This window comes from Pelodiscus sinensis, chromosome 10 (assembly GCF_052426305.1).
Source record: "Pelodiscus sinensis isolate ZL-2025 chromosome 10, ASM5242630v1, whole genome shotgun sequence".
In the NCBI taxonomy this organism is placed as follows: Eukaryota; Metazoa; Chordata; order Testudines; family Trionychidae; genus Pelodiscus; species Pelodiscus sinensis.
In genome coordinates this window covers 25,811,937-25,836,254 of record NC_143061.1, presented here as the reverse complement: position 1 = coordinate 25,836,254, position 24,318 = coordinate 25,811,937, and the positions used below count along the sequence as shown (strand labels likewise).

At 42.8% G+C, this 24,318-nt stretch overlaps 1 protein-coding gene across 8 annotated transcripts in view; it reads left to right on the top strand.

The window, feature by feature from the left end:
• The window catches only part of LEKR1 (leucine, glutamate and lysine rich 1), a 159,988-nt gene that overhangs the window by 55,875 nt on the left and 79,795 nt on the right, over positions 1-24,318 (top strand). For all 8 annotated transcript variants that reach the window (XM_075937767.2, XM_006123470.5, XM_025184862.3 and 5 more), the window contains 3 exons: positions 246-365; positions 1,050-1,225; positions 20,780-20,965. In XM_075937767.2, the coding sequence (XP_075793882.2) occupies positions 246-365; positions 1,050-1,225; positions 20,780-20,965 (482 nt within the window). The remainder of the gene's footprint in view (positions 1-245; positions 366-1,049; positions 1,226-20,779; positions 20,966-24,318) is intronic.

Below are 24,318 nucleotides of genomic sequence, written 5' to 3'. Positions count from 1 at the left end.
ACATGACACCTTAAAAGTCAGTAGCCTCTATTTCTGGTGAACAGTGAGAGGAAATATGTACAGCAGCTGGATTTATTCCATTTCAGAATACAGTACCCCTAGTCCTAAACAGTATAACTTCTAGCATTGAAAAATGACATTTTTATAGTAAGTTTTGTTCTCAAAACTAGTGGAAGAAGTACAAAATGTAGATTTTTAGTTGTGCAAATAGTAACACTATATACCACTTTTATTTATGTATGCAGAATAAATAATTTATCTGTGCAATTGAAAGGCAAACAAAATGAGCTACAAAATCTGAATGAGGCCAGGAAACGCTTCCAAGAAGAGAAGGAAGTTGCACATAAAAAGTTAGAACTGTTCAGGTAAGTATCCCTAAATGGCAATTTGGTAGATCTGTCTCCTGTAGAAAAAAGAGGAAAAAAAGTATACTGCAATCAGTTAATACGACAAGATTTGTAGAATTATAAAATTACAAGAAAAATATGGCAAATGGAAAAAATATTTGGAAACATTTCAATATTTGCTTTTCAGAATATAGCAAAATAATACTGTGTTAAAAATATAATTTGATCATTTTCCAGATTTATTGTTGGCAATTTTCTCATTAATCTCTACAGAATAAATTAATAGAGTTAAAGGCATTTCTTGTGATATAGTAGCACTTAGAATGCAGCTGCAGTACCATATTTCTTATAGCTAGTTGCAAAGAATGATTTTAGCCAGTGCACAAGCATATAACATCTAGAAACTTTTCCTTTTATATTCTAAATCTAAAGCCATGAAAAAGAATCATAAAACATCTATTTGTCCAATCAAAAATTGTCTTCAATTTTACAGAAATAAGGGAGGACAAAAATGTTGATGTGTTGTGAAATGTATAAATATATTCAATATACTGAATAATTGTTACATAAAATATGATGGAAGGCAAAATTATTAGCAGTTTTTCTTAGTAAGGACACAATTTGAACATATCTTCCCAAGTATTTGTATTTTCTTTTTAAAGAAATGATTGATATTGTAAATATTTTTTGTTGTTTTTGCAGGAAAAGATTGGAGTACCATCAGATAACTCTAAACAAGGCTCTTTCATTACTTCCTTGTGTTAGAAAAGAGCTATCCAGTATTAAAGAAGTTGTATCTAATAAGCTAGACAACTGGACTGGACTGAAAGAAGAGATATTTGTACAAATAAAAACTATAAGCAAAGTCTCGTTGACAGGTAAATCATAAACTTGTAATAATATTTGAGTAGTAGCTCGATAGTATTCATCACCATGTATTCTTTGACAGGTTTCAGTGTGTATATAAAACCATGTATTCTTCTTCAAGTGGTCCCCGTGGGTGCTCCACTCGTGGTGTTGGGCTTGTCCCGGCACCACGGATTGGAGACTTGCATAGCCGTGCTCCCTCCGGACCGCACATGCGCGAGCAGTGGCTTGCACTGTTCGTGCCTTTGATCTGTTGCGCATGGTCCGGCCCCCACTCAGTTCCTTCCAGCTACCCTCGGTCCTGACGGAGCTCCATCTCTCCCTCAGAGTTCTCCTTACCTCACATCTGTATATAGTTATTACCAAAACAAGTTTCTTCTACCCTTACCTGTTTCGTATTCTGGTTCAGTGTTCTTTAAAAAAAAAAATTCTTTTTACTCAAGGGCGATACACTCACTCTGAGAAATATCTGGGTCCCCAGGCTTTAAGAGGTGTGCAGTCTACCAGGACCCCATGCCAGTGTCAGACGGGCATGAGGCATGTATATGGTGGTTGGGAGAAGCACACTTACCACAGCACTGTCAGCATTGCTGTAAGCTGACAGCCAGAGCCTGCAAGGATCGGGACAGGCACTTGAAAAAGCTGTCAATAGACAAGACACTACAGCCTGCTGAGCCATCTACCTCTGCGGGGCACAAGCGCACCATCGTTGATAGCAAGACATCTGCTTCTAAGAAATGTAAGCCGTCCCCAACTCGGTCTCCTCCAGTGGCTCTTAGTACCGGACGGGGCTTGAAACATGGCTTGGGCACATCAGGGACAGCCAGGGCAGAGTCTCGGTGGCTGCCGGACACAAGCGGAAAGAAGCCGCCGCTGCTAGCACTGAGAGCACAATCGGCACCAGTTCCATCAGGGCCATAGAAACTGACATCTGCACCACCAGTACCAGGGGCATCGGCACCGGCAACAGGAACAGCTTTAAATCAACAAGGGAGCTTGCTGGAACCGGAGCAAGCTCCCTCACCACCTCATGCCCCGGCAGCACTGCAGGCTAATATCACGCCGGCACTGGGGGGAAGCCTGTAAACAGGCAATTGTACATCCAGGGCTCAAAAATTCTCCATCTCCAACTTTCTCACCGGGGCCACCCTTCTCCCCGCGATCACATCATCAGCATTACAATAGGGTAGGCAGCCCAGTCTCTTCTGATTGCTATTCCTGCTACAGAGAGCCAAGATATAGAGAGAGAAGGCTCTCTCTCTCTCTCTCTCAATCCTCATCTCCAAGGCGCTCATTAAATTACTCATGATCGCCCATCCAGTCACAAGGCGGTATTACTATACAAGGCATAGCAGTGTGTACTCTTCCAGGCATTTATTGGCAATGTGCTCAGAGCGGTACTGTGGTCATTACCACAAGGGATACTACAACCCTATTCATCATAACCGGACCTTCCAATGCTACAAGAGGCGCACATGTTGCTGTTTATCTACTGATTCTCAACACTTACCTCCAGTGCCTCAATGCAGTCATTCATCGCTTCTTCCTCCAAAAAGCCCAGTGATTCAGTTGGAGCACTCTGAGCCCAAAGAGGGTCAGTTGTCTGATCCAGAGGACCGGCAGCAGGGTGCATCACCAACAGACCACTCATCATCTTCTCCAGATGAGGCGGTGATTCTAGGTGATGTTTCCTCACCAGATGACCTGAAACAATTTCAAGATCTTTTCAAACGTGTTGCAGATAGTCGAGAGGTGCAGTTACCAGATATTCGAATGAAACAGCACCGCCTCTTGAAAAACCTATGCCCACAGCACCAGAATAAAATTGCACTTCCTATTGATGAGGTGATCATGGAGGTGGCGGAGGAAATTTGGCAGACTCCGGCATCTGCTCCCCCAATGAGTAAAAAAGCGGATAAAAAGTATTTTGTCCCTGCTAAGGGCTTGGACTTTCTGTTTAACCACCCCCAACCTAATTCATTGGTGGTCGATGCAGTACAACATAGATCAAAAGTACCACAGTACAGAAATACCATTCCAGAAAAAGATAATAAAAAGCTAGATATTTTTGAAAGGAAAGTCTATTCTTCAGCCATGTTACTACTATGTATTGCCAACTATTCCGCTTTCCTTTCCAATCATAACTTTGATAATTATTCAAAATTGGCGAACCTTCTACAACATCTCCCTGATTCAAAAGACCATTACTCAAATCCATAGTATAAGAGGGGTACGCGTCATGCAGAGCTGCATTACAGATCGCCATGGATGTGGCGGACACAATGAGAAGATCTTCATGGTTATCATCTGCAGCAGTCCCCACGAAACTCCAGAATAAAGTTGAGGACTTGCTCTTTGATAAGCACAAGCTCTTTGCCAGCAAAATAGACGAGGCCGTGCACTCAGTCAAGGATTCCCAAACTACGCTTCGCACACTAGGGATGTATACACCCCCCTTTAGACGAAAGCATTATTATTATACTTACCAGAGACAATATGATTTCTCTTTCCATAGACAACAACCTTGACCCCTGGAACATCAATGATTCTGTCAGCATCCTCAGCGCAGACGTCAGCAGCCTAATCGTATCTCTAATCAGTCATCTGCAAAATAGCAAATTTGAAGGTGTAGTCAAGCTCCCATCTCACTTCTTTTCCAACATCGTCTAAGACCCTATTACCATCATTGGTCCATTATCACCATAAACAAATGGGTGTTGGAAATTGTAGCTTCCGGTCTCACCATTCCTTTCATTTCACTTTCCCCAACTACCCCACCCATCCTGTCCCTTTTCAGGGACCCATCTCACATGGATTGGTTGAAACAAGAGGTCCATTGTTTGCTCACCATTGGAGCAATAGAGAGAGTGCCTGAGGAATTCCAGGGAGAAGGGTTCTATTCTCGATATTTGCTTATTCCAAAGAAGAATGAAGGATGGAGACCTATCTTGGATCTACGAAATCTAAACCTATAACTCCGAAAACAACACTTCAAAATGGTCACCCTAGCTACAATTATACCAGCTCTGAATGAGGGAGATTGGTTCGCAGTCCTCGACTTACAGGATGCTTATTTCCACGTTGCAATACATGTGACGCGCAGACGATTTCTTCGCTTTACAGCAGCAGACAAACATTTCCAGTATAAAGTACTTCCATTTGGCCTGGCATGTGCTCCCAGGATATTTTCCAAAACCCTGGCAGTTGTAGCAGCTTACCTATGCAAAGCAGGGGTGATGATTTTTCCCTACCTGGACGATTGCCTGCTCAGAGGTCGCACTCATACAGAGAAGAGTGAGGCAGTAAAAATAACAACCCGAACATTCAAGTCTCTCGGTCTCATTATAAACATACAAAAATCATCACTGGAACCAACTCAGAACTTGATTTTTATAGGAGTTCAACTAGATGCAAAGGCAGCTCACGCATACTTACCTGCAGAATGCTTCCAGTCAATCCAAAACCTAACAGACACCGTCACACACCCTTCAATGATGCCAGTACCCACCTGTTTACAGTTGATGGGCCACTTGGCAGCTGCCACTCTCGTTCTGCACACAAGCTTACATTTTTAGATGTCTCCAGCACTGGCTAGCTTCAGTATACATTCCAGCGAAGCACAGTGTCCACAAGTTGGTAACACTGCCACCACACGACAAGGTGTCCCTGAACTGGTGGACCAAACCAGAAAATCTTTTGCGGGGTGTCCCCTTTCATCGTCCCCATCCGTCAAAACAAATAATCACTGACGCCTCCCTTATGGGATGTGGTGCCCACATGGACAACCTAACAGTTCAAGGCAAGTGGTCCAAAGCAGAAATGTTGCTGCACATCAATATACTTGAACTATGGGCGGTATTTCGAGTGTGCAAGCATTTCAGATTGCACATAAGAGGCACAACAACAAGAGTGCTCACAGACAATGTTGCAACCATGTATTACATCATCAGACAAGGCGGGGCCCGTTCTCGATCTCTTTGCATGGAAGCAATTCGCTTACGGAATTGGTGTATCTGCAACAAGAGGTTCCTCATAGTGTTATACTTACCTGGAGTAAACAACATAATTGCAGATTCACTAATCAGGCAGTTTTCCCACGATTACAAATGGGAGATCTGAATCGACATTCTATACCGGGTCATTCAGCGTTAGGGCTTTCCATCAATAGACCTGTTTGCAACACAAACAATGCAAAATGTCCGAAATATTGTTCCAGGGCAGGAATAGGTCGTTGTTCCTTGGGAGATGCCTTTCTCCTTTCTTGGGGAACATCTCTACTTTATGCCTTCCCGCCAGTGGACCTTGTACCCAAGTTTATAGAGAAAATCACTATGGTTGCAGCTCTCATGATCCTCATAGTTCCAGCGTGGGCTCGCCAACCATGGTATTTGATACTTCATCAGCTGTCAATCAAGACCCCATACCATCTTCCCATTTCCCCAAACCTGCTAACTCAACGGAATGGCTCCCTGTGGCACCCGAGACCCGAAATCCTACATTTGATGGCTTGGATGCTAAGTGGTTCACGACATTTGAGAACCTCTACTCTGACCCAGTCAAGCATGTACTAATCTACCAGGAAGAGCTCTACACGGGCCACGTACTCTGCGAAATGGGCTAGGTTTGAGGCCTGGTGTGTCAGAAATGATATCGATCCACATTGTTCACCGTTGCATAAAATACTCGAATATATACTACACTTGCAACAAGGGGGTCTATCTGTAGCATCCTTACAAGTACACTTGGCAGTGATTACTGCCTTTCATCACATGATAGACAGGGTTTCCGTGTTTTCATACCCCACAACAAAACAGTTCCTGAAGGGCCTTACAAATCTTAATCCACCACAAAGGCCTCCACCACCTTCCTGGAATCTTGATCTGGTGCTAGAGATGTTGATGCATCCTCCATTCGAACCGCTGGCTACGTGCTTACAATTAAATCTCTCTTTTTACTAGCTTTGACTTCAGCACGTAGAGTGAACGAGCTCGCAGCCCTCATGTCATCACTGCCTTATACCAAATTTACAAAAGATTCAGTCACGTTAAGGTCTCACCTAGCATTCCTTCCTAAAATGTGCTCAGACTTTCAAATCAATGAACCCATTGTGCTTCCCTGTTTCTGCCCCAAACCACATACTTCATCACATGAGGCAACTCTACATACCCTGGATGTGCGCAATGCACTAGCTTTTTATATGGACAGAACGTGGGATTTCCATAGAACGACTGTCTCATTGTTTCACTGGTGGCCCGTTCCAAGGGTCAACCACTCTCATCCCAACGCATTGCAAATTTAATAGTGACATGTATTACTACGTGCTATTCTATATGTAATAAACCACTCTTAGCCCAACCTAAAGCCCACTCCACGAGAGCAGTGGCCACGTCTACAGCTTTTTTAAGAGGTGTACTGTTTCGGGACATTTGCTGAGCAGCAACATGGTCTTCCAATAAAACTTTCAGGAGACATTATACAATTCTGCATCATTGGGCTTCAGACTCATTGGTGGCAATGGCAGTGCTCCCTCCTGTTAACAAACCGTAATTCTGAACCATGTTTCTCGCTTGGGTACTTCTCCAAAGTCACCATGAGTGGAGCACCCGCAGGGTCCACTCGAAGAAGAAGAAGGAGTTACTCACCTTCGTACAGTAACTATTGTTCTTCGAGATGTGTCCCTGTGGATGCTCCACGATCCGCCCTCCTCCCTGCTACAGACTTGACTTTTTATTGTTTCAGAAATTCGGGTGGCTGGAGGAACAGAGCGGGGGCTGGACCGTGCGCAACAGATCAAAGGCCCATATGCAGTCTGGCAGGAACACAACTATGTAAGTCTCTGATCTGCAGCACTGGGACGAGCCCGCACCAAGTGGAGCACCCACAGGGACTCATCTTGAAGAACAGTCATTACTGCATGAAGGTGAGTAACTTCTTCTTTTTATGAGCTGTGGTTTTAAAATTGGGAACCTAGATACTATGAACATGTTCTTTTACAAGATGCCCAAATTTTTTTGTGTACCCTGATCATGTCCAGAAGAGAGAACCCGTTTATACTTATTTGCTAAAGAGACAGCTCTGATGCTGAGCCATGTGTTTCTGCCTGAAATTGCACTGAAGAACCAGGATGACTTTGTGGAGTCATCGCTGGTTATAAAAGAGAAAAACAATAGCATGCAAAAAATTGTAAAATCACGTCTTGCAAAAATACAGTTTTTATACACACGATCAAATACTCATAGGCTAGAGTTTTTCAAATAAACTACAGAAACCCATTTTTGAAAGGAAGTGGTAGGTCCTTTATTTTAAAATCTTAGTATGATAAGATTGATTCAAAAGAATGCATTCTATGATGTAGCTGTAGAACAGCTTCTGGTTAGTCCGGCATATTTTCCTCCAATGGCTCACCTCCCAGAACAGCTATCATTTCATTAATGGAAGGTCTTGGGGCAGGATGTTTTGTTCTACATGTGTTCAGTGACACAGATTCTCTTCTTGTTATATATTTTTTTATTTTTCTTCTAAATTCCTTTCTTCTTTGCCCTGTGCTTATTTTCCTCCTCTTTGTATTCTTTAATAACCTTTTTACAATCTTTCATACTTTTAAAAAACTCTCTCCATAATACACCCAACCAAAATCTTTCTTTTCTTTAATAAGCAACCTTTAAAAATGCTTCTCCTTACTAAGACTAACCAATCTCTATTTTTTAAAAACTCCCTTTCTTTAAGTTCTCTTTCAAAACCAAGCCAAAAATATAAAAACACAAGCACACAACATTTCCCATCCAAAAATATGTTTACAAAACAAGTACATGACCAAAAATGGAAATTGAGGGCAGGATATTAACCCTAAATAGTGTGTGTTAACCTGTCAGAGAATACATTGTAATGAGTACCATTGATCTGTATGCTACTTATGTGGTAGGATATTATAACTTTTGTGATTATAAAACTGTAAATTAAAATAATAGAAGATCGGAAACTAGGATGGCTCATGGGATAGGTGATGTGATAGACTTTCTGTTGTGGATCTTAATGTGTCTCAAGACAGAAGTGGCTAAAATACATGATGGCTTTTTGTAACCTATGTGAAATGAATTGAACTAAGTCCAGTTACTAATGGGACAGATATCTGCATCACAACCATTGCTATACTCCCAACTGTTGTAGCTGGCACTCTAGTCCATAATTTTGTTAGGCCAGGATTTAATGGAAACTGAAGTGTGTGCATATCCTGAAAAATAGAATTATAGAACTCAAAAACTGATATATGACTATAATGTACTTAAATAGCATAGTAAGTCTGATAATAATAAGTATAATTCTTCTTCGAGTGGCCCCGTGGGTGCTCCACTCTAGGTGTCGGGTCCGTCCCGGCGCCACTGATCGGAAGATTTCAGAGCCATACCGGGCCGGGCCGCGCATGCTCTCTGCGTTGCTGGTCGTTCGCGCCCTTTCCAACGATCGCGGCTCGGCCCCCCCGCCAGTTCCTCTCAACCGTCCTCGGTTGCTGACGGAAAAGGCGATCTCTCTGCGGTCGCTTGCCTTGTTCTCCTTAAAATAAATAAATAAATAAATAAACCCACTAGTCTGTAAATAGTTTGACCTTTACTGTAGTTAGTTAGTTATTAGTCTTTGTTTAGTTAGTTAAAAAGGAAACAGAACATAGTTAGTCAGTTGCGCGCTGAAGCGTTTTTTTCCTGGTCAGTTTCACCGCCATGTCCGGATCACCCGGCTTTAAGCGGTGCGGACAATGTAAGGAGGCAATGCCTGCTTCTGATGGGCATAGTCTCTGTTTTCGTTGCTTGGGGGAGTCTCATAGCCCAAGCAAGTGTGCCCACTGCTCTAAATTGACTCCGAGGGCAAGAAGAGACAGAGATCTCCGCCTCAAACTTCTGCTCTGCGACAAGGCTCTTCAGCCATCAAACCCTCTGCAGCAGGAGTCCTCACAAACCCCAAAAAGAAGGGCATTATCTCCTGCAGCAGCCGGAGCAAAAAAGAAAAAAGCCTCCCCTGCCCGATCCCTGCCAGCGGTCCCTCTCCCTCCGGTGAATCAGGGAGACCGGGGATCGGACAACAGCCGCTCCGCGGCTAAGTCAATTTCTCAGCCGCGATCTGCGAAACAGGGCAAGCATCGCACTGCGTCTGCCCCACCGCCAGTCTCCCCTCTCCATCGGGAGCACGAGCGGGATTCGACCCCTTCGGGGAGTAAGCGGCCTCGGCTAACAGCGCCGCCGGATAAATCATTGTCCCCGGAACGGCGGGACATGCAGGGGTCAGCAACGGAGTCGGCTGCCCAAGCGGTCACCGAAGCGGTGCCGCTTACCGTTCCGCGAGACCGCGCTCCTTCGGCACCAGACAGACGGCACCGGGAGAGCCCGGCACCGCAGACCGAGGACCCGGTTCCGTCAAGGCAGCCGGCACCGGAAACTGTCAGCGGTCCCGCAACACACCCGGTGCCGCAGGAGTCATCTGCATCGGCACCGAGAAAGTCCTCGCAATCAGCTAGACTGCAAACAGCCTCTCCCTCCTCTCATGAGTCAGGCTCCCCATCTGTTAAGGAGGTTTATCGCAGCACAGCACGACACTCTGCAAGCACTAAAGGGCATTCATCAGCCCATGCAAGGGCATCTGGGAAGTCGATCCCTAGGGATCATTCATTGTCTCCCTCTCCTGTGCCTTCAACATACCCTTCCCCACCTCAGTATTCGGGATCGGGGAGAGAACCTTACTACCCAAGATATAGGTCCTCACGTTCCCCGCAACGAAGATCTTCCCATTATTACAGAAACACATCTCGTTCTCCGAGTTACTCTCCTCCAAGGTCTCACCATACTAGACATGGTAGCAGATATGCATCCAGGAGACCATCCCCTGATTCTGTTTATCGTTACCACAGGGGTTATTACACGGGGAGGCAGGACAGATCACCGTCCCACTCTTGTTCGTGTTGTTGCCGTCAGTCATCTTACAGACGCCATTCACAACCGGCCTCTGAGCATCGACGCTCGCAGTCACCCAGACCACCTCCTAGTGCCACCTCAATTTCGGTCCTGTCGGAGCCTGAAGAGGGCCAGATATCGGACACAGATGACTGGCCTCCACAAGCTTCATCGCAGGATGCTCAATCTTCTTTCCCCGATGACGCGGTTTTTGCTATGGACTCCTCACCACCAGATGACACCAGAGAATTTCAGGATCTCTTCAAAAGGGTAGCACAATCACAGGAGGTTCAGTTAGCGGACGTGAACGTGAAGCAATATAAGTTACTGAAGAATCTGCACCCTAGACAGCAATCTAAGGTGGCTTTACCGCTGGACGAGGCGATCCTGGAACCAGCCACAGAAATTTGGAAGACGCCGGCTTCCACTACTCCATCCTGCAAGCGAGCAGAAAAGAGATACTTCATATCTTCGAAGGGTGCTGAGTTCCTTTTCACTCACCCTCAGCCAAACTCGTTGGTTGTGGATGCAGCTCTTCAAAGAGCTAAGAACCCGCAAGTAAGAAACTCGGCAGCAGACAAGGACGCAAAGAGATTGGACATATTCGGCAGGAAAGTGTACTCCTCTTCAACTCTTCTCCTCCGGATTGCAAATTACTCAGCGTTGCTCTCCAATCATAGTTTTGACAACATTGCAAAATTATCGGAAATTGCTCAGAGAATTTCCGAAACGGACAAAGTACTTCTCCGAGCTATACTGCAGGAGGGCTATGCATGTGCCAGAGCAGGCTTGCAAATTGCCATGGATGTGGCGGACACAGCGGCTCGATCAATCGCAACAGCAGTTTCCATGAGAAGAGCTTCATGGCTTGCGACCGCTGCCGTACCGAAAGAATTACAATCTAAGGTCGAGGATCTTCCGTTCGACAGAATCAAGCTGTTTGCGGAGAAGACGGACGAGGTGCTCCACACGGGTAAAGATTCCCGGGCTACCTTACGTACCCTCGGGATGTATGTTCCACTTTTCCGTCGTAAACGCTATTTCCCATTCCAAAGACGTTACGATTACCAGTTCCGCAGACAACAAAACCGTCCATACGATCAGAACCGGTCCAAGCAAAGGACACAGCGCAGACGCCCTCAGCCACCCAGGGTGAATAACGCAGGAGCACCCAAGCAGCAAGTTTGACTTTCAGGTCAAGGGCACGCCGGTCGTTCCGGTAACAGTCAGAGACACCACTCCCATTTTCAAACATCGGTTGCGACCCTACTACCATCAGTGGGTGGCCATATCATCGGACAGATGGGTGTTGGAAGTGATAAAATTCGGACTCACCATCCCATTTACATCCCTCCCTCCTCCTACCCCTCCCACCCCGTCCCTTTTCAGGGACCCTTCTCACGAGGCCCTCCTAAAACAGGAGGCCTATCGCCTGTTGGAAATCGGAGCAATAGAAAGGGTCCCAGACCAATTCAGGGGAAAAGGATTTTATTCAAGGTACTTCCTGACTCAAAAGAAAACAGGGGGTTGGAGACCCATACTCGATCTACGGGAGTTAAACCGTTATCTGCGAAAGCAGCGGTTCAAGATGGTGACTCTGACTACAATAATCCCTTCTCTAGACACCGACGACTGGTTCGTAGCCCTCGACCTCCAAGACGCCTACTTTCATGTGGCCATACACCCGGCGCACAGACGTTTCCTGCGATTTGTTATAAACAACGAGCACTTTCAATACTGTGTCCTCCCGTTCGGGCTGGCTTCAGCTCCAAGAGTCTTTTCAAAGACGCTTGCCGTTGTCGCCGCCCATCTTCGTCGTCTCGGAGTCATCATATTCCCTTACCTGGACGACTGTCTCATAAAGGGAAGGACGGCACAAGAGACAACTCGAATGCTTTCAAAAGTCATAGAGACTTTCAACTCACTCGGGTTGATAATAAACGAACAAAAGTCCACGCTAATTCCAACACAAAACATAAAGTTCATAGGAGCAGTTCTCGACTCCTGCACGGCGAGAGCATACCTGCCCACGGACAGATTCCAGGCAATAAAAGACCTGGTCAATCTTCTCCAAAAAACCACAACAATCTCAGCACATACTTGCCTGCGATTGCTCGGCCACATGGCGGCGGCCACCTTTGTAGTCCCGCATGCACGTCTCCATTTAAGGAACTTACAGCACTGGCTGTCAACGGTGTATGTCCCCATGAGACACGACATACGCAAGTTGGTTACTCCTCCATCCCACGTACACAGGTCCCTCCGATGGTGGACGAGCCCATTAAACATCCTCACGGGAGTACCGTTTCACCAACCTCAGCCATCGGTTCAATTAACATCAGACGCTTCACTCATCGGATTGGGTGCTCACATGAACGGGGAGCGCATCCAGGGGCAATGGTCTCACACCGAGAGGCGTCTTCATATCAACCAGCTAGAGTTGAGGGCGATCTTTTTGGCATGCAGACACTTCCTCCCCAGTCTGAGAGGCAAAACAGTCAGGGTGTTGACAGACAACGTAGCGGCGATGTACTATATAAACAGGCAGGGAGGGGCAAGATCACGTTCCCTATGCGCAGAAGCGGTACGATATTGGAACTGGTGCATACAGAACAACATAAGCATAACAGCATCATACTTACCTGGCATAGCCAATGTCATTGCCGATTCCCTCAGCAGATGCTTTCCCACGGACCACGAGTGGGAGCTGAGGCTGGACGTACTCCAGGGAATCTTCTGCAGATGGGGAACACCCCTGGTAGACCTTTTTGCGACGTCTGTCAACAAAAAGTGCCGCCTCTTCTGCTCCAGGGCGGGGATCGGCAAAGGATCCCTCGGCGATGCGCTCCTGACCAATTGGAAAAAGTCGCTACTGTACGCTTTTCCACCAACAGTCCTCATTCCCAGAGTAATAGAGAAAATCAGGACGGAGCGGGCGACAGTAATTTTAATAGCACCAGCTTGGCCGAGGCAGGCATGGTACCCATTCCTACACAGGATGTCACTTCGACAGCCATGGCCTCTGCCCTTGTATCGAGACCTCCTCTCTCAAGATCGGGGGGCTCTTCTTCACCCCAAACTAGAAACATTGCACTTGACAGCGTGGCTCCTAACTGGCTTACGCTAGATGAAAACCTCTGTTCAAGCCAGGTCAGGTCCATATTGATACATAGCAGGAGGACATCTACGCGAAATACTTATCTACGCCATTTTGCCAGGTACTCTCTCTGGTGTCTCCAGAATAACGTTCAACCATTGACTGCTCCTCCACAACACATCCTCGAGTACATCCTTCATCTCCGAAATGCTAAGCTCTCTCTGGCATCCCTCAGAGTTCACCTAGCAGCCATCAGTGCCTTCCATCACCCGATACAGGGTTATTCGGTGTTCTCTCACCCGATGTTGAAACGATTTCTAAAAGGTCTAGCCAATATGAGCTCACCTCGAAGGCCGCCTCCTCCGTCGTGGAACCTCGACCTGGTACTCGATACAATTATGTATCCCCCATTCGAGCCTCTGGCATCGGTATCTTTACAGATGCTAACCATGAAGACCGTCTTCTTGCTCGCTATGACTTCAGCTCGTAGAGTTAGTGAGTTAGGGGCGATAATGGCAAACCCTCCCTTTACTTCTTTCTCGAAGGACTTGGTAACGTTACGTTTACACCCAGCGTTCATACCCAAAGTAGCTTCATCATTTCATATCAATGAACCGATCGTCCTTCCTTCCTTTTACCCTAAGCCACACTCCTCAACGAGGGAAGCCCTGCTCCATACACTGGACGTTAGGCGGGCTCTTTCATTTTACATAGACAGAACCCGTCAGTGGAGACGAACAGATAGACTTCTAATATCGACAGCGAACCGATCTAAGGGTACTGCACTTTCCACTCAGCGCATTGCCAAGCTTATCACCCTGTGCATTACCACATGCCACTCCATTCGGGACAAACCCTTGTCTTCGCAGCCGCGAGCACACTCGACTAGAGCAGTGGCGACATCTACAGCCTTTGCCAGAGGAGTTCCTTTAGCCGATATCTGCAGGGCAGCCACTTGGGCTTCCAGCTCGACATTTATGAGGCATTATGCTATAGTTCAGAAATGGGGGGCGGACCATTCAGTAGCTTCCGCTGTCCTTTCAACAGTAGATCCCGGAGCGCTCTTAGTTCCGACTACTGCTTTATAGTCACCTAGAGTGGAGCACCCACGGGGCCACTCGAAGAAGAAGGGGAAGTTACTCACCTTGTGTAGTAACGATGGTTCTTCGAGATGTGCCCCGTGGGTGCTCCACGTCCCGCCCTCCTCCCCGCTCCGGGTTGTTTTCTGTCTTTATCTTCTAGAGACCGAGCGGTGAGAGGAACTGGCGGGGGGGCCGAGCCGCGATCGTTGGAAAGGGCGCGAACGACCAGCAACGCAGAGAGCATGCGCGGCCCGGCCCGGTATGGCTCTGAAATCTTCCGATCAGTGGCGCCGGGACGGACCTGACACCTAGAGTGGAGCACCCACGGGGCACATCTCGAAGAACCATCGTTACTACACAAGGTGAGTAACTTCCCCTTATTTGGTGGTAAATCTTGAAAATGTCAAATATGTTAAAGGAAATTATGTGTACATAAGATTGGCCATACTGGGCCAGACCAAAGATCCATCTAACCCAGTATCCTGTCTTCCATCAGTGGCCAATGCCAGATGCTCCAGAGGGAGTGAACAGAACAGATAACCCTCAAGTGATCCCTCTTCTGTCATCCCTTTCCATCCTTTGAGAACAGAGGCTAAGGACACGATTCCTACCCATCCTGGCTAATAGCAATTGATGACATAACCTGTATGAATTTATCTAGTTATTTTTTTAGCCCTGTTAAAGTCCTGGTCTTCACAACATCCTCTGGCAAGGAGTTCCACAGGTTGACTGCGCTGTGTAAAGAAAATCTTCCTTTTGTTTGTTTTAAACCTGCTACCTATTAATTTAATTTGGTGACCCCTAGTTTTTAAGTTCTGGGAAGAAGTAAATAACTTTTCCTTATTAATTTTTTTCCAGACCAGTCATGATTTTATAGACTTCTATCATATCCTCCCTTAGTCGCTTCTTTGCTAAGCTGAAAAGTCCCAGTCTTTTTAATCTCTCTTCATATGGGACCTGTTCCAAAAACTCCTAATCATTTTAGTTGTCCTTTTCTGAACCTTTTCCAATGCCAATATATCATTTTTGAGATGAGGCAACTGCATCTGTATACAGTATTCAAGATGTGGGCATACCATAGATTTATATAGAGGCAATAAGATATTCTCTGTCTTATTCTCTATCCCTTTTAAAATTATTCCTAACATTCTTTTTACTTTTTTGAGTGCTGCTGCATATTGAGTGGATTTTTTCAGAGAACTATCCACAATGATTCCAACATCTCTCTCTTGAGTAGTTTTAGCTAAATTGTATGTATAGTTGGGACTATTTTTTTCCAATATGCATTACTTTGCATTCAAATTCATTTGCTATTTTGTTGCCCAATCACTTAGTTTTGTGAAATCTTTTTTAAGCTCTTCACAGTCTGCTTTGGTCTGAACTATCTTGAGCAGTTTAGTCTGTAATTGCAAGGATCACTTCTAGAGTCCTTTTTAAATATTGGCATACCTTAGCTATCTTTCAGTCATTAGCTACAGAAGCTGATTTAAAGGATAGATTACAAACCACAGTTAATAGTTCTGCAATTTCACATTTGAGTTCTTTCCGAACTCTTGGGTGAATGCCATCTGGTCACAGTGACTTGTTACTGTTAAGTTTATCACTTTATTCCAAAACTTCCTCCAATGACAGCTCAATCTAGTACAATTCCTCAGATTTGTCACCTAAAAAGTATGACTCAGATATAGAAATCTCACTAACATCCTCAGCTGTGAAGACTGAAGCAAAGAATTCATTTAGTGTTTCCACAACGACCTTATCATCTTTGCATATTCCTTTAGTATCTCGATCATCCAGTGGCCCCACTGGTTGTTTAGCAGATTTCTTGCTTCTGATGCAAAATTAAAATACAAATTAACAATTAAGATAGAGTAGTAATATTGGCATCAAAGTATTCTAAACCCGATATATGTAAAGGATAGCATTCTTATTTCGTTGAGTTGTAGCACTTTAGTTGTCACAGTAAGAATCATGCTAGAGAAAACATATGTACTAATAAGGCAAGATACCCCTTGTATGATAATATACTGCAGAATTCTACAGATTTCAGTACCTATAGACATCTTCCTTGCTCTTCATTCAACCACATAGAAGATAGATTGATTAAAGTGAAAAAGTGGGATATTGTACTTTCTTCTCATAATGTATCTAATCATAAAAAATTATAAAGCCATTATATAATACCACTTATAGATTACCTGAATATACCTATGTTTTTTTAGTGTGGTATGCCTAGCCAAACCAAGTTAGAGCTGCCTTTTCTAACTGGGGCCTAACCACAATCTAGTAGCTCTCATGGTCCTTTTGTTTGAAACAATGACATCTACGCCCCTGTATTTTTTTTTCTATTATCACATGTACAATTATATGGCAAAGAGGTTGCTGATATCTCTGCTCTAAAAAGATCGTGATCCTCACTGCATCTTACATGAAGAAAAGGTCATGACTTTGGAGTCATTTGTTACCAGAGCTGATCCTATTTATCTAATCTATTTATGCAACTCCCATTATTATAGTATCTGAGCACCTTGTTATCTTTAATACATTCATTCTGCACCTTATTATCTTTAATGCATGCATTCACAATACTGGGAGTATTGTGTCCAGTTCTGGATACCACATTTCAAGAAAGATGTGGAGAAATTGGAGAGGGTCCACAGAAGAGCAACAAGAATGATTAAAAGTCTAGACAACATGAGCTATGAGGGAAGACTGAAAGAACTGGGCTTGTTTAGTTTAGAAAGGAGGAGACGGCAAGGGAGCATGATAGTTGTTTTCAAGTATCTAAAATGGTGTCACAAGGAGGAGGGAGAAAAATTGTTCTCCTTGGCCTTTGATGATAGGACAAGAAGTAATGGGCTTAAACTGCAGCAAGAGAAATTTAGGCTGGATATTAGAAAAAACTTCCGAACTATCAGGGTGGCTAAACACTGGAATAAATTGCCTAGGGAGGTTGTGGAATCTTCATTTCTACAGATATTTAAGAGCAGATTAGATAGACATCTATCAAGGATGGTCTAAGACAGTGCTTGGTCCTGCCATCAGGACAGGGGACTGGACTCGACGACCTCTCGAGGTCCCTTCCAATTCTAGTATTCTATGGTTCTATGATTCTCGCAGCTTCCCTGTGTAGTAGGGAAGTTCACTTAAACCTATTTAAAAAATGGGTAACGGAGGCACAAAGATAGTATGAGCCATATTTTAAAGGTACGTATGTTCATGAAGATAGAGGTAGGCTTCTAGTAGAATTTTCAAAAGTGTTTCAGCACCTACTGTGCATTGATTTCAATGGTAGTTAGGTATCTAGGTACTTTTGAAAATGCCTCTAGATCCCTCTCTGGATCTTTAGATGCCTACATCTCTATAAAAATCTGGCCCTAAGTGACTTGCTCAAGGATTCACAGGAATTCTGCAGCAGAGCATGGAATTGAACCCAGGTCTCTAAAGACCCAGGTTAGCACACATACCACATAATTCACCTTTTGGAGATTGCCTATCTCCTAGAGCTGGAAGGGACCTTGAAAGGTCATCAAGTCCAGTCCCCTGACTTCACAGCAGGACCAAGTACCATCCCTGACAAATTTTTGCCCCAAATCCCTAAATGGCCTCTGCAACGATTGAACTCGTAACCCCAGGTTTAGCAGGCCAATGCTCAAACCACTGAGCTATCCCTTCCTACCTTTCTAACCTCATAGGAAATAATTTTTCCATCATTGTGTCCAAAGCCTGACATCCAAAAGAAAAAAAATTGGCACATGTTGGATGTGAGAAAAACATTAAAGGAAACTCAGCGTGATTGACCTGCTGAGGAAAACATTATCCTGGTTAGTTCCCTTTCGTCCAAGATACCTTTTACCGAGCCACATCAACCACTGCTTCACTGATGCATATTCAGCTGCAGGTGAACACATCCCCCAAAAGATCAAAACCTGCTCATCCTGTTCAGGGTCACTTTCCTGAATCAGAATGGTGACCTGCACTGAGAGAATCTTTAGTGTGAGCACTGGGTCATCCTTCAGCACTATAGGCCCAACCTACTATTTTCCACAGATCCATCCTTTGGAAAAAGGATATGCTCCAGTTTGTTGAAGAAGAAATTTTATCCTTTTTCTTATTACCTGTCCTAATGATCCTTATTGCTCTCTATGTTCTTAACGAGCTCTGAGTGGGCAAGGTCTGTATGTGGAATGAAAATTGGTCTCTTTAACATCACATTTCTGGGACTGAGTTCTTCCTCAGTCCATGCCACCTGGAGTTCTCTGGGGATTTCTAATATAATCACTGTTAGGGTATGTCTACACAGGACAAAGCTATTAAGCTTTGCAACTTCAGCTACGTTAATTGTATAACTGAAGTTGAAGTAATTTAACTTGACTTTTGGCGCTGTTTATGCTGCAGGAAGTCAAAGGAAGAACACTCTTCCTTCAACTTCCTTTATTCCTCGTGAAAGCAAGGTTTACCAACATTGACCGGAGTGCCTCTCTCACTTCAAATTAGCAGTCTTAACTAGAGGTAAGGTTCTCTATAGTGTAGACATATCCTTAGAGATTAGTAAATAGTTACTAGAAGTTAAATAAGTGGTTACTTTATGTATTTTTCATTAATATAAATATAACTTTCAATAAGCTGTGGAAGTATTCTTATAGTGGAAGGGGTGCCACCAAATAAATTTGAACTACCTTTGAAATATACTTAGAGGTGTAACCTGAACAATCAAAGAAATGAAACTATAAGCTAATTGGGTTAATTAATTGGTTTTCAAAGGTATTCCAGTGGCTTGTTAGTCACTTTAAAACACACATGTGGCTTTGTTAGACTGTTTAACTTTGGAGAAAAGGAAATTACCTACCCGTAATTCTTGTTCTCAGAAGGTAATAATTATTATAATAGATCCCCACTCACCCCCTTTCTCTCCTGAATTATGATAGTTTTAATGTTTTGAACTATAATAGGAACTAGAAGTTGAGGCAGTTGGTGCTGTTATTCCTCAGAAGTGAGCGTAGGCATGCATCACCCACTGAGGTGTATATTAACTCAGAACACTGAGCTCAGAATGTTCTGACCCCAGTTACATGCAGGAAGCAGGCGTGAGTATTGTAACCATCTGAAGACAAGTATTAAAAGCAAGTTGCTTTCTTTACTATTAACTTTTGTTAGAATAACAGATTTAAAAGTTTATGTATTGCTTTTTGAACCAGGAGCCAACAATACTGAAGACGGAGTATAATGCGTGGCATTAAGGGTTCCACTCTTTCTGCAGATTTCCTGCCTTATTTCACTTTAAGTTGCTTGTTAAATTACAGTTGATTGATTGCTGTTGAAATTATTATGATGTCACAAACCAAAGAAATGAAGAACTCTAGAAAAAGGCTCTGTATTTTTTCTCCTTTTTTATTTCTATGAAAATTAAGAGCATATGTAGTCATATTTCTGCATTATTTATGGCTTTTAAAAATATCCACAATATGCCAACTGTTCTTTTCTGACATACTGTTTGTTAATTTTTAATATTCTTAAATATGTATGTCTCATCTATTGAAACAAGAGGATGCCTCAGTAATGTTTCAATTGCCCAGCTACAACAGTTCAGCTTAGTTTTATTATCCTGTAGCATGATGTAAGAATTGCGCATGAGATACTTGAGTGGAATGAGAGTATTATTCCAGTAGAAGTAACCTAGAAGACACACATTTACAGAAGTATCCTACTTGTTTGCTTGTTAGTAATTTTCATTCCCAGACCCAATTAAATTCCAAGAAAATAGTATCTGGAATGGTTTATTTTTAAGATTGCAGGTTCCCTCTATAGGTGTTATGTGTCCTGCACTACATACCATATATCCCTTTCAAAGTAGTGAAATACTATTCAAGTGTATACGCATCCCTGAAAATTCAGCTTTTAGGATATTCATATGTATACACATCCGTAAAAATCTGGGTTTTTTGGTCTAAATCCTTCATCAATTCCATTAATATTTAACTAAAAAAATCTCCTGTCCCCCCTGAAAAACCCCCGCCAACAAACTTTTCAGTGAGCTTTAGGGACTTTATTTTCATCTCACTGCTCAGTGCTATTACAGATAAAAGGTTAGTATTAATGGAACTTGTATGCATAAATCCCTCTGCTTATTCATTTCAAAAAAAGGATCATTTGCTCACATTGCATTTCATGCTTGATATTTCAACGGCGTACTGCAAATTGCCTAAGAGGAGAATCATTGGAAAAACCACCATTTTCATCCTTTTGTGTTTTTGGCAAAAAAATGCAGTGCTGATATAAAAGTTTTAGAATGGCTAATATGCATTAATTAAAAAAAACTTAAATAAAATTACAGATTCCAGCAAATATTGAGGAATATTCTTTTAACAAAAGAAAGACATTAAATTTATGGCAATGCCTTTGTGATCTTAGAATATAAATTTTATATTTTATATATTTTTTCTTCAGAAATATCTAGACTGACTCAAAAGTTGGCAGAATTCCAGAGGGATAAAGTGTCCCTCCAGGAGGAGGTAAAACATCTGAAGTCAGTGTCCAGTGCATCTGAGCTGAAAAGTCATCAGCTTCAGACTTTACGCCAACAAGAGAGTGAATTACAAAGCAGATGTTGTGAACTACAGAAGGAAAAATTAGGTGAGAGAGAGCATTTTTGTATGGTAAGCAAACTACTATGTAAACTTTGCTCAGACCTCATAAAGTTGTTGTTAGTATCATTAAGCTTGTACTGAAAATCCCCAGTCAATCAGATCCCATTGTGTTAGGCACTATACAAAAACAAGAAGACATGGTCCCTGCCCAAAGAGGTTACAAACTAATTTGAAAACAAGACACAAGTGAGTGAAACAAACAATAAGAGAGCATTGGTTGTTAGATTACACGGTTCCATGGGCTAGCTGTTGAAAAACTTGATGGGCAAAATAATATGAAAGCTTTTTAAAAATAAATATTAACTCTCTTCAACTACCCCAACCATTATTAGTTGACAACAATGGTCCTGTAGCACCTTAGAGATAAGCCAAAAAATATATAGATAGTATCATGAGCTTTTGTGGGCACAACCCACTTCTTCAGATGATGAATATGGAACAAGATGCACAGATCTTCAAATAAAAAGCAGAAGAGGGGAAATGGAGTGGGGAAAAACACCTGTCAGTTAAAGTTTCTGTGCTAAATGAGACTAATAGAGTGGGCTGTAAGTACCCTATACTTAGCTTTTGAAGTCATTTGGGTGTTGAATATGATGGCCCATCCAGTTCATATCTTTGTTCAAGCCATGAGAGATAGTATCAGATTTGCATATAAAGGCCAGTTCTGCAGATTTTCTCTCCAGTTGATTCCCGCGCAAGTTAAAGCGTTCTCCAACAGTTTCTGTGCGTTACCATTTAGAATATCTGATTTGTGTCCATTAATCCTTTGTCATAAAGACTGTCCAGTTTGGCCAATATATATGGTAGAAGGGCATTGCTGGCACTTGATGGCACATATCACATTAGTGGACATGCAATTTAATCTCATTAGTGAATGTGTCCTTAAAGGAGGTTTTGGAACAAATGGATAAACTTAACAGTAACAAGTCACCGAAACCAGATGGCATTCACCCAAGCATTCTGAAAGAACTCAAATGGGAAATTGTGGAACTATTACCTGTGGTTTGTAATCTATCCTTTAAATCCGCTTCTGTACCTAATGATTGGAAGATAGCTAATGTGATGCCAATATTTGAAAAGGGCTCTAGAGATGATCCTGACAATTACAGACCGGTAAGTCTAACTTCGGTACTGGGCAAATTAATTGAAACTATAGTGAAGAATAAAATTGTCAGTCACATGGATGAATATAATTTGTTGGGGGAAGTCAACATGATTTCTGTAAAGGGAAATCATGCCTTACTAATCTGCTAGAATTCTTTGAGGGAGCCAACAAACATGTGGACAACGGGGATCCAATGGATATAGTATACTTAGATTTCCAGAAAGCCTTTGACAAGGTCCCTCACCAAAGGCTCATAAGTAAAGTAAGTTGTTTTGGGATAAGAGGGAAGGTCCTTTTGTGGATTGATAACTGGTTAAAAGACAGGAAACAAAGGGTAGAACTAAATGGTAAATTTTCTGAGTGGAGAGAGATAACTAGTGGGGTCCCCCAAGGGTCTGTCGTGGGAACCATCCTATTCAACTTATTTATAAATGATCTATAGAAAGGGGTAAATAAACAGTGAGGTGGCAAAATTTGCAGATGATAAACCAAACTGCTCAAGATAGTTAAGACCAAAGCAGACTGTGAAGAACTTCAAAAAGATCATACCAAACTAAGTGATTGGGCAACAAAATGGCAAATGAAATTTAATATTGAAAAAAGTAAAGTAATGCACATTGGAAAAAAGAATCTCAACTATATATACAATATAATAAGGACTAATTTGGCAACAGCTACTCAAGACAAAGATCTTGGAGTCATTGTGGATAGTTCTCTGAAAACATCCACTCGGTGTGCAGCAGCAGTCAAAAAAGCAAACAGAATGTTAGGAGTCATTAAAAAAGGGATAGAGAATAAGACAGAAAATATCTTATTGCCTCTAAATAAAACCATGGTACACTCACATCTTGAATACTGCGTACAGATGTGGTTGCCTCATCTCAAAAAAGATATATTGGCACTGGAAAAGGTTCAGAAAAGGACAACAAAAATGATTAGGAGTTTGGAAAAGGTCCTATATGAAGAGAAATTAAAAAGACTGGGACTTTTCAGCTTAGCAAAGAGGTGACTAAGGGAGGATATGATAGAGGTCTATAAAATCATGATTAATCTGGAAAAAATTAATAAGGAAAAATTATTTACTTCTTCCCAGAACTTAAGAACTAGGGGTCACCAAATGAAAGCAATAGGCAGCAGGTTTAAAACAAACAAAAGGAAGTTTTTCTTCACTCAGCGCACAGTCAACCTGTGGAACTCCTTGCCAGAGGATGCGGTGAAGGCTAGAACTTTACCAGGGTTTAAAAAAGAGCTAGATAGATTCATGGCGGTTACATCTGTCAATGGCTATGAGCCAGGATAGGTAAGATTGGTATCCCTAGTCTCTCTTTCTCTGGACGTGGGTGACAGGGGAGGGATCACATGAGGATTACCTGTTGTGATCCCTCCGTCTGGGGCATCTGATATTGGCCGCTGTTGGCAGACAGAATAATGGGCTAGATGGACCTTTGGTCTGACCCAGTATGTTCATTCTTATGTTTGTATGCAGTTGTCTGAGCTTCTGATGTGGTTGCTTATATGGTTAGGTGCTGTGATGATGTTGCTTATGTAGATGTATGGACAGAGTTGGCACCAGAGTTTATTGCAAGGATGCATTCAACCAGGAACTGACAAGTTATTTTCCCTTCCCCTCTCTCCTCCTTTTTGCTTTTTATTTGAAGCTGTGTGCCTCTTGCTTCATATTTGTCATCTGAAGAAATAGGTTGTGAACACGAAAGCTCACAATACTATCTATATATTTTTTGTTTAGTCTCTAAGGTGCTACAGGACCATTGTTGGTTTTTTGTTTCTGTTTTTTAGTTACAGTCTAACATAGCTACCCCTCTGAGACATTGTGAGTTGGTTGATTTCTTATAGATATCACAGTGGAAGTATAGCTTTATAAACTTTTATACATTTCTCACATTTAATTATTAATTCTCTATGAAAATTTAAATATTGTAACGTATACATGTAGAGAAGTGTAGCAAAAACAATGTAAGGACTCAGTAATGTCTCAGGATGGTTATTAATCTTACAGATTTTGCGGTGCCACTGTGCCAGAGCTGAACAGGCATATTAAATGTGCATTCTGAGGCCCATCATAGACTGTAAGGAATATCGCTTCTCCTTTTGTGGATTCTGGAAGCTCTTTTAGGAAATTAGTTTTTTTCTTTCTTCTATCTTCTTTCCAATTATGGTGAAAGAGTTTAATAAAAAAAATTTTTCTTCAAGGTGCTCTAAAAGCAACTGGCTTT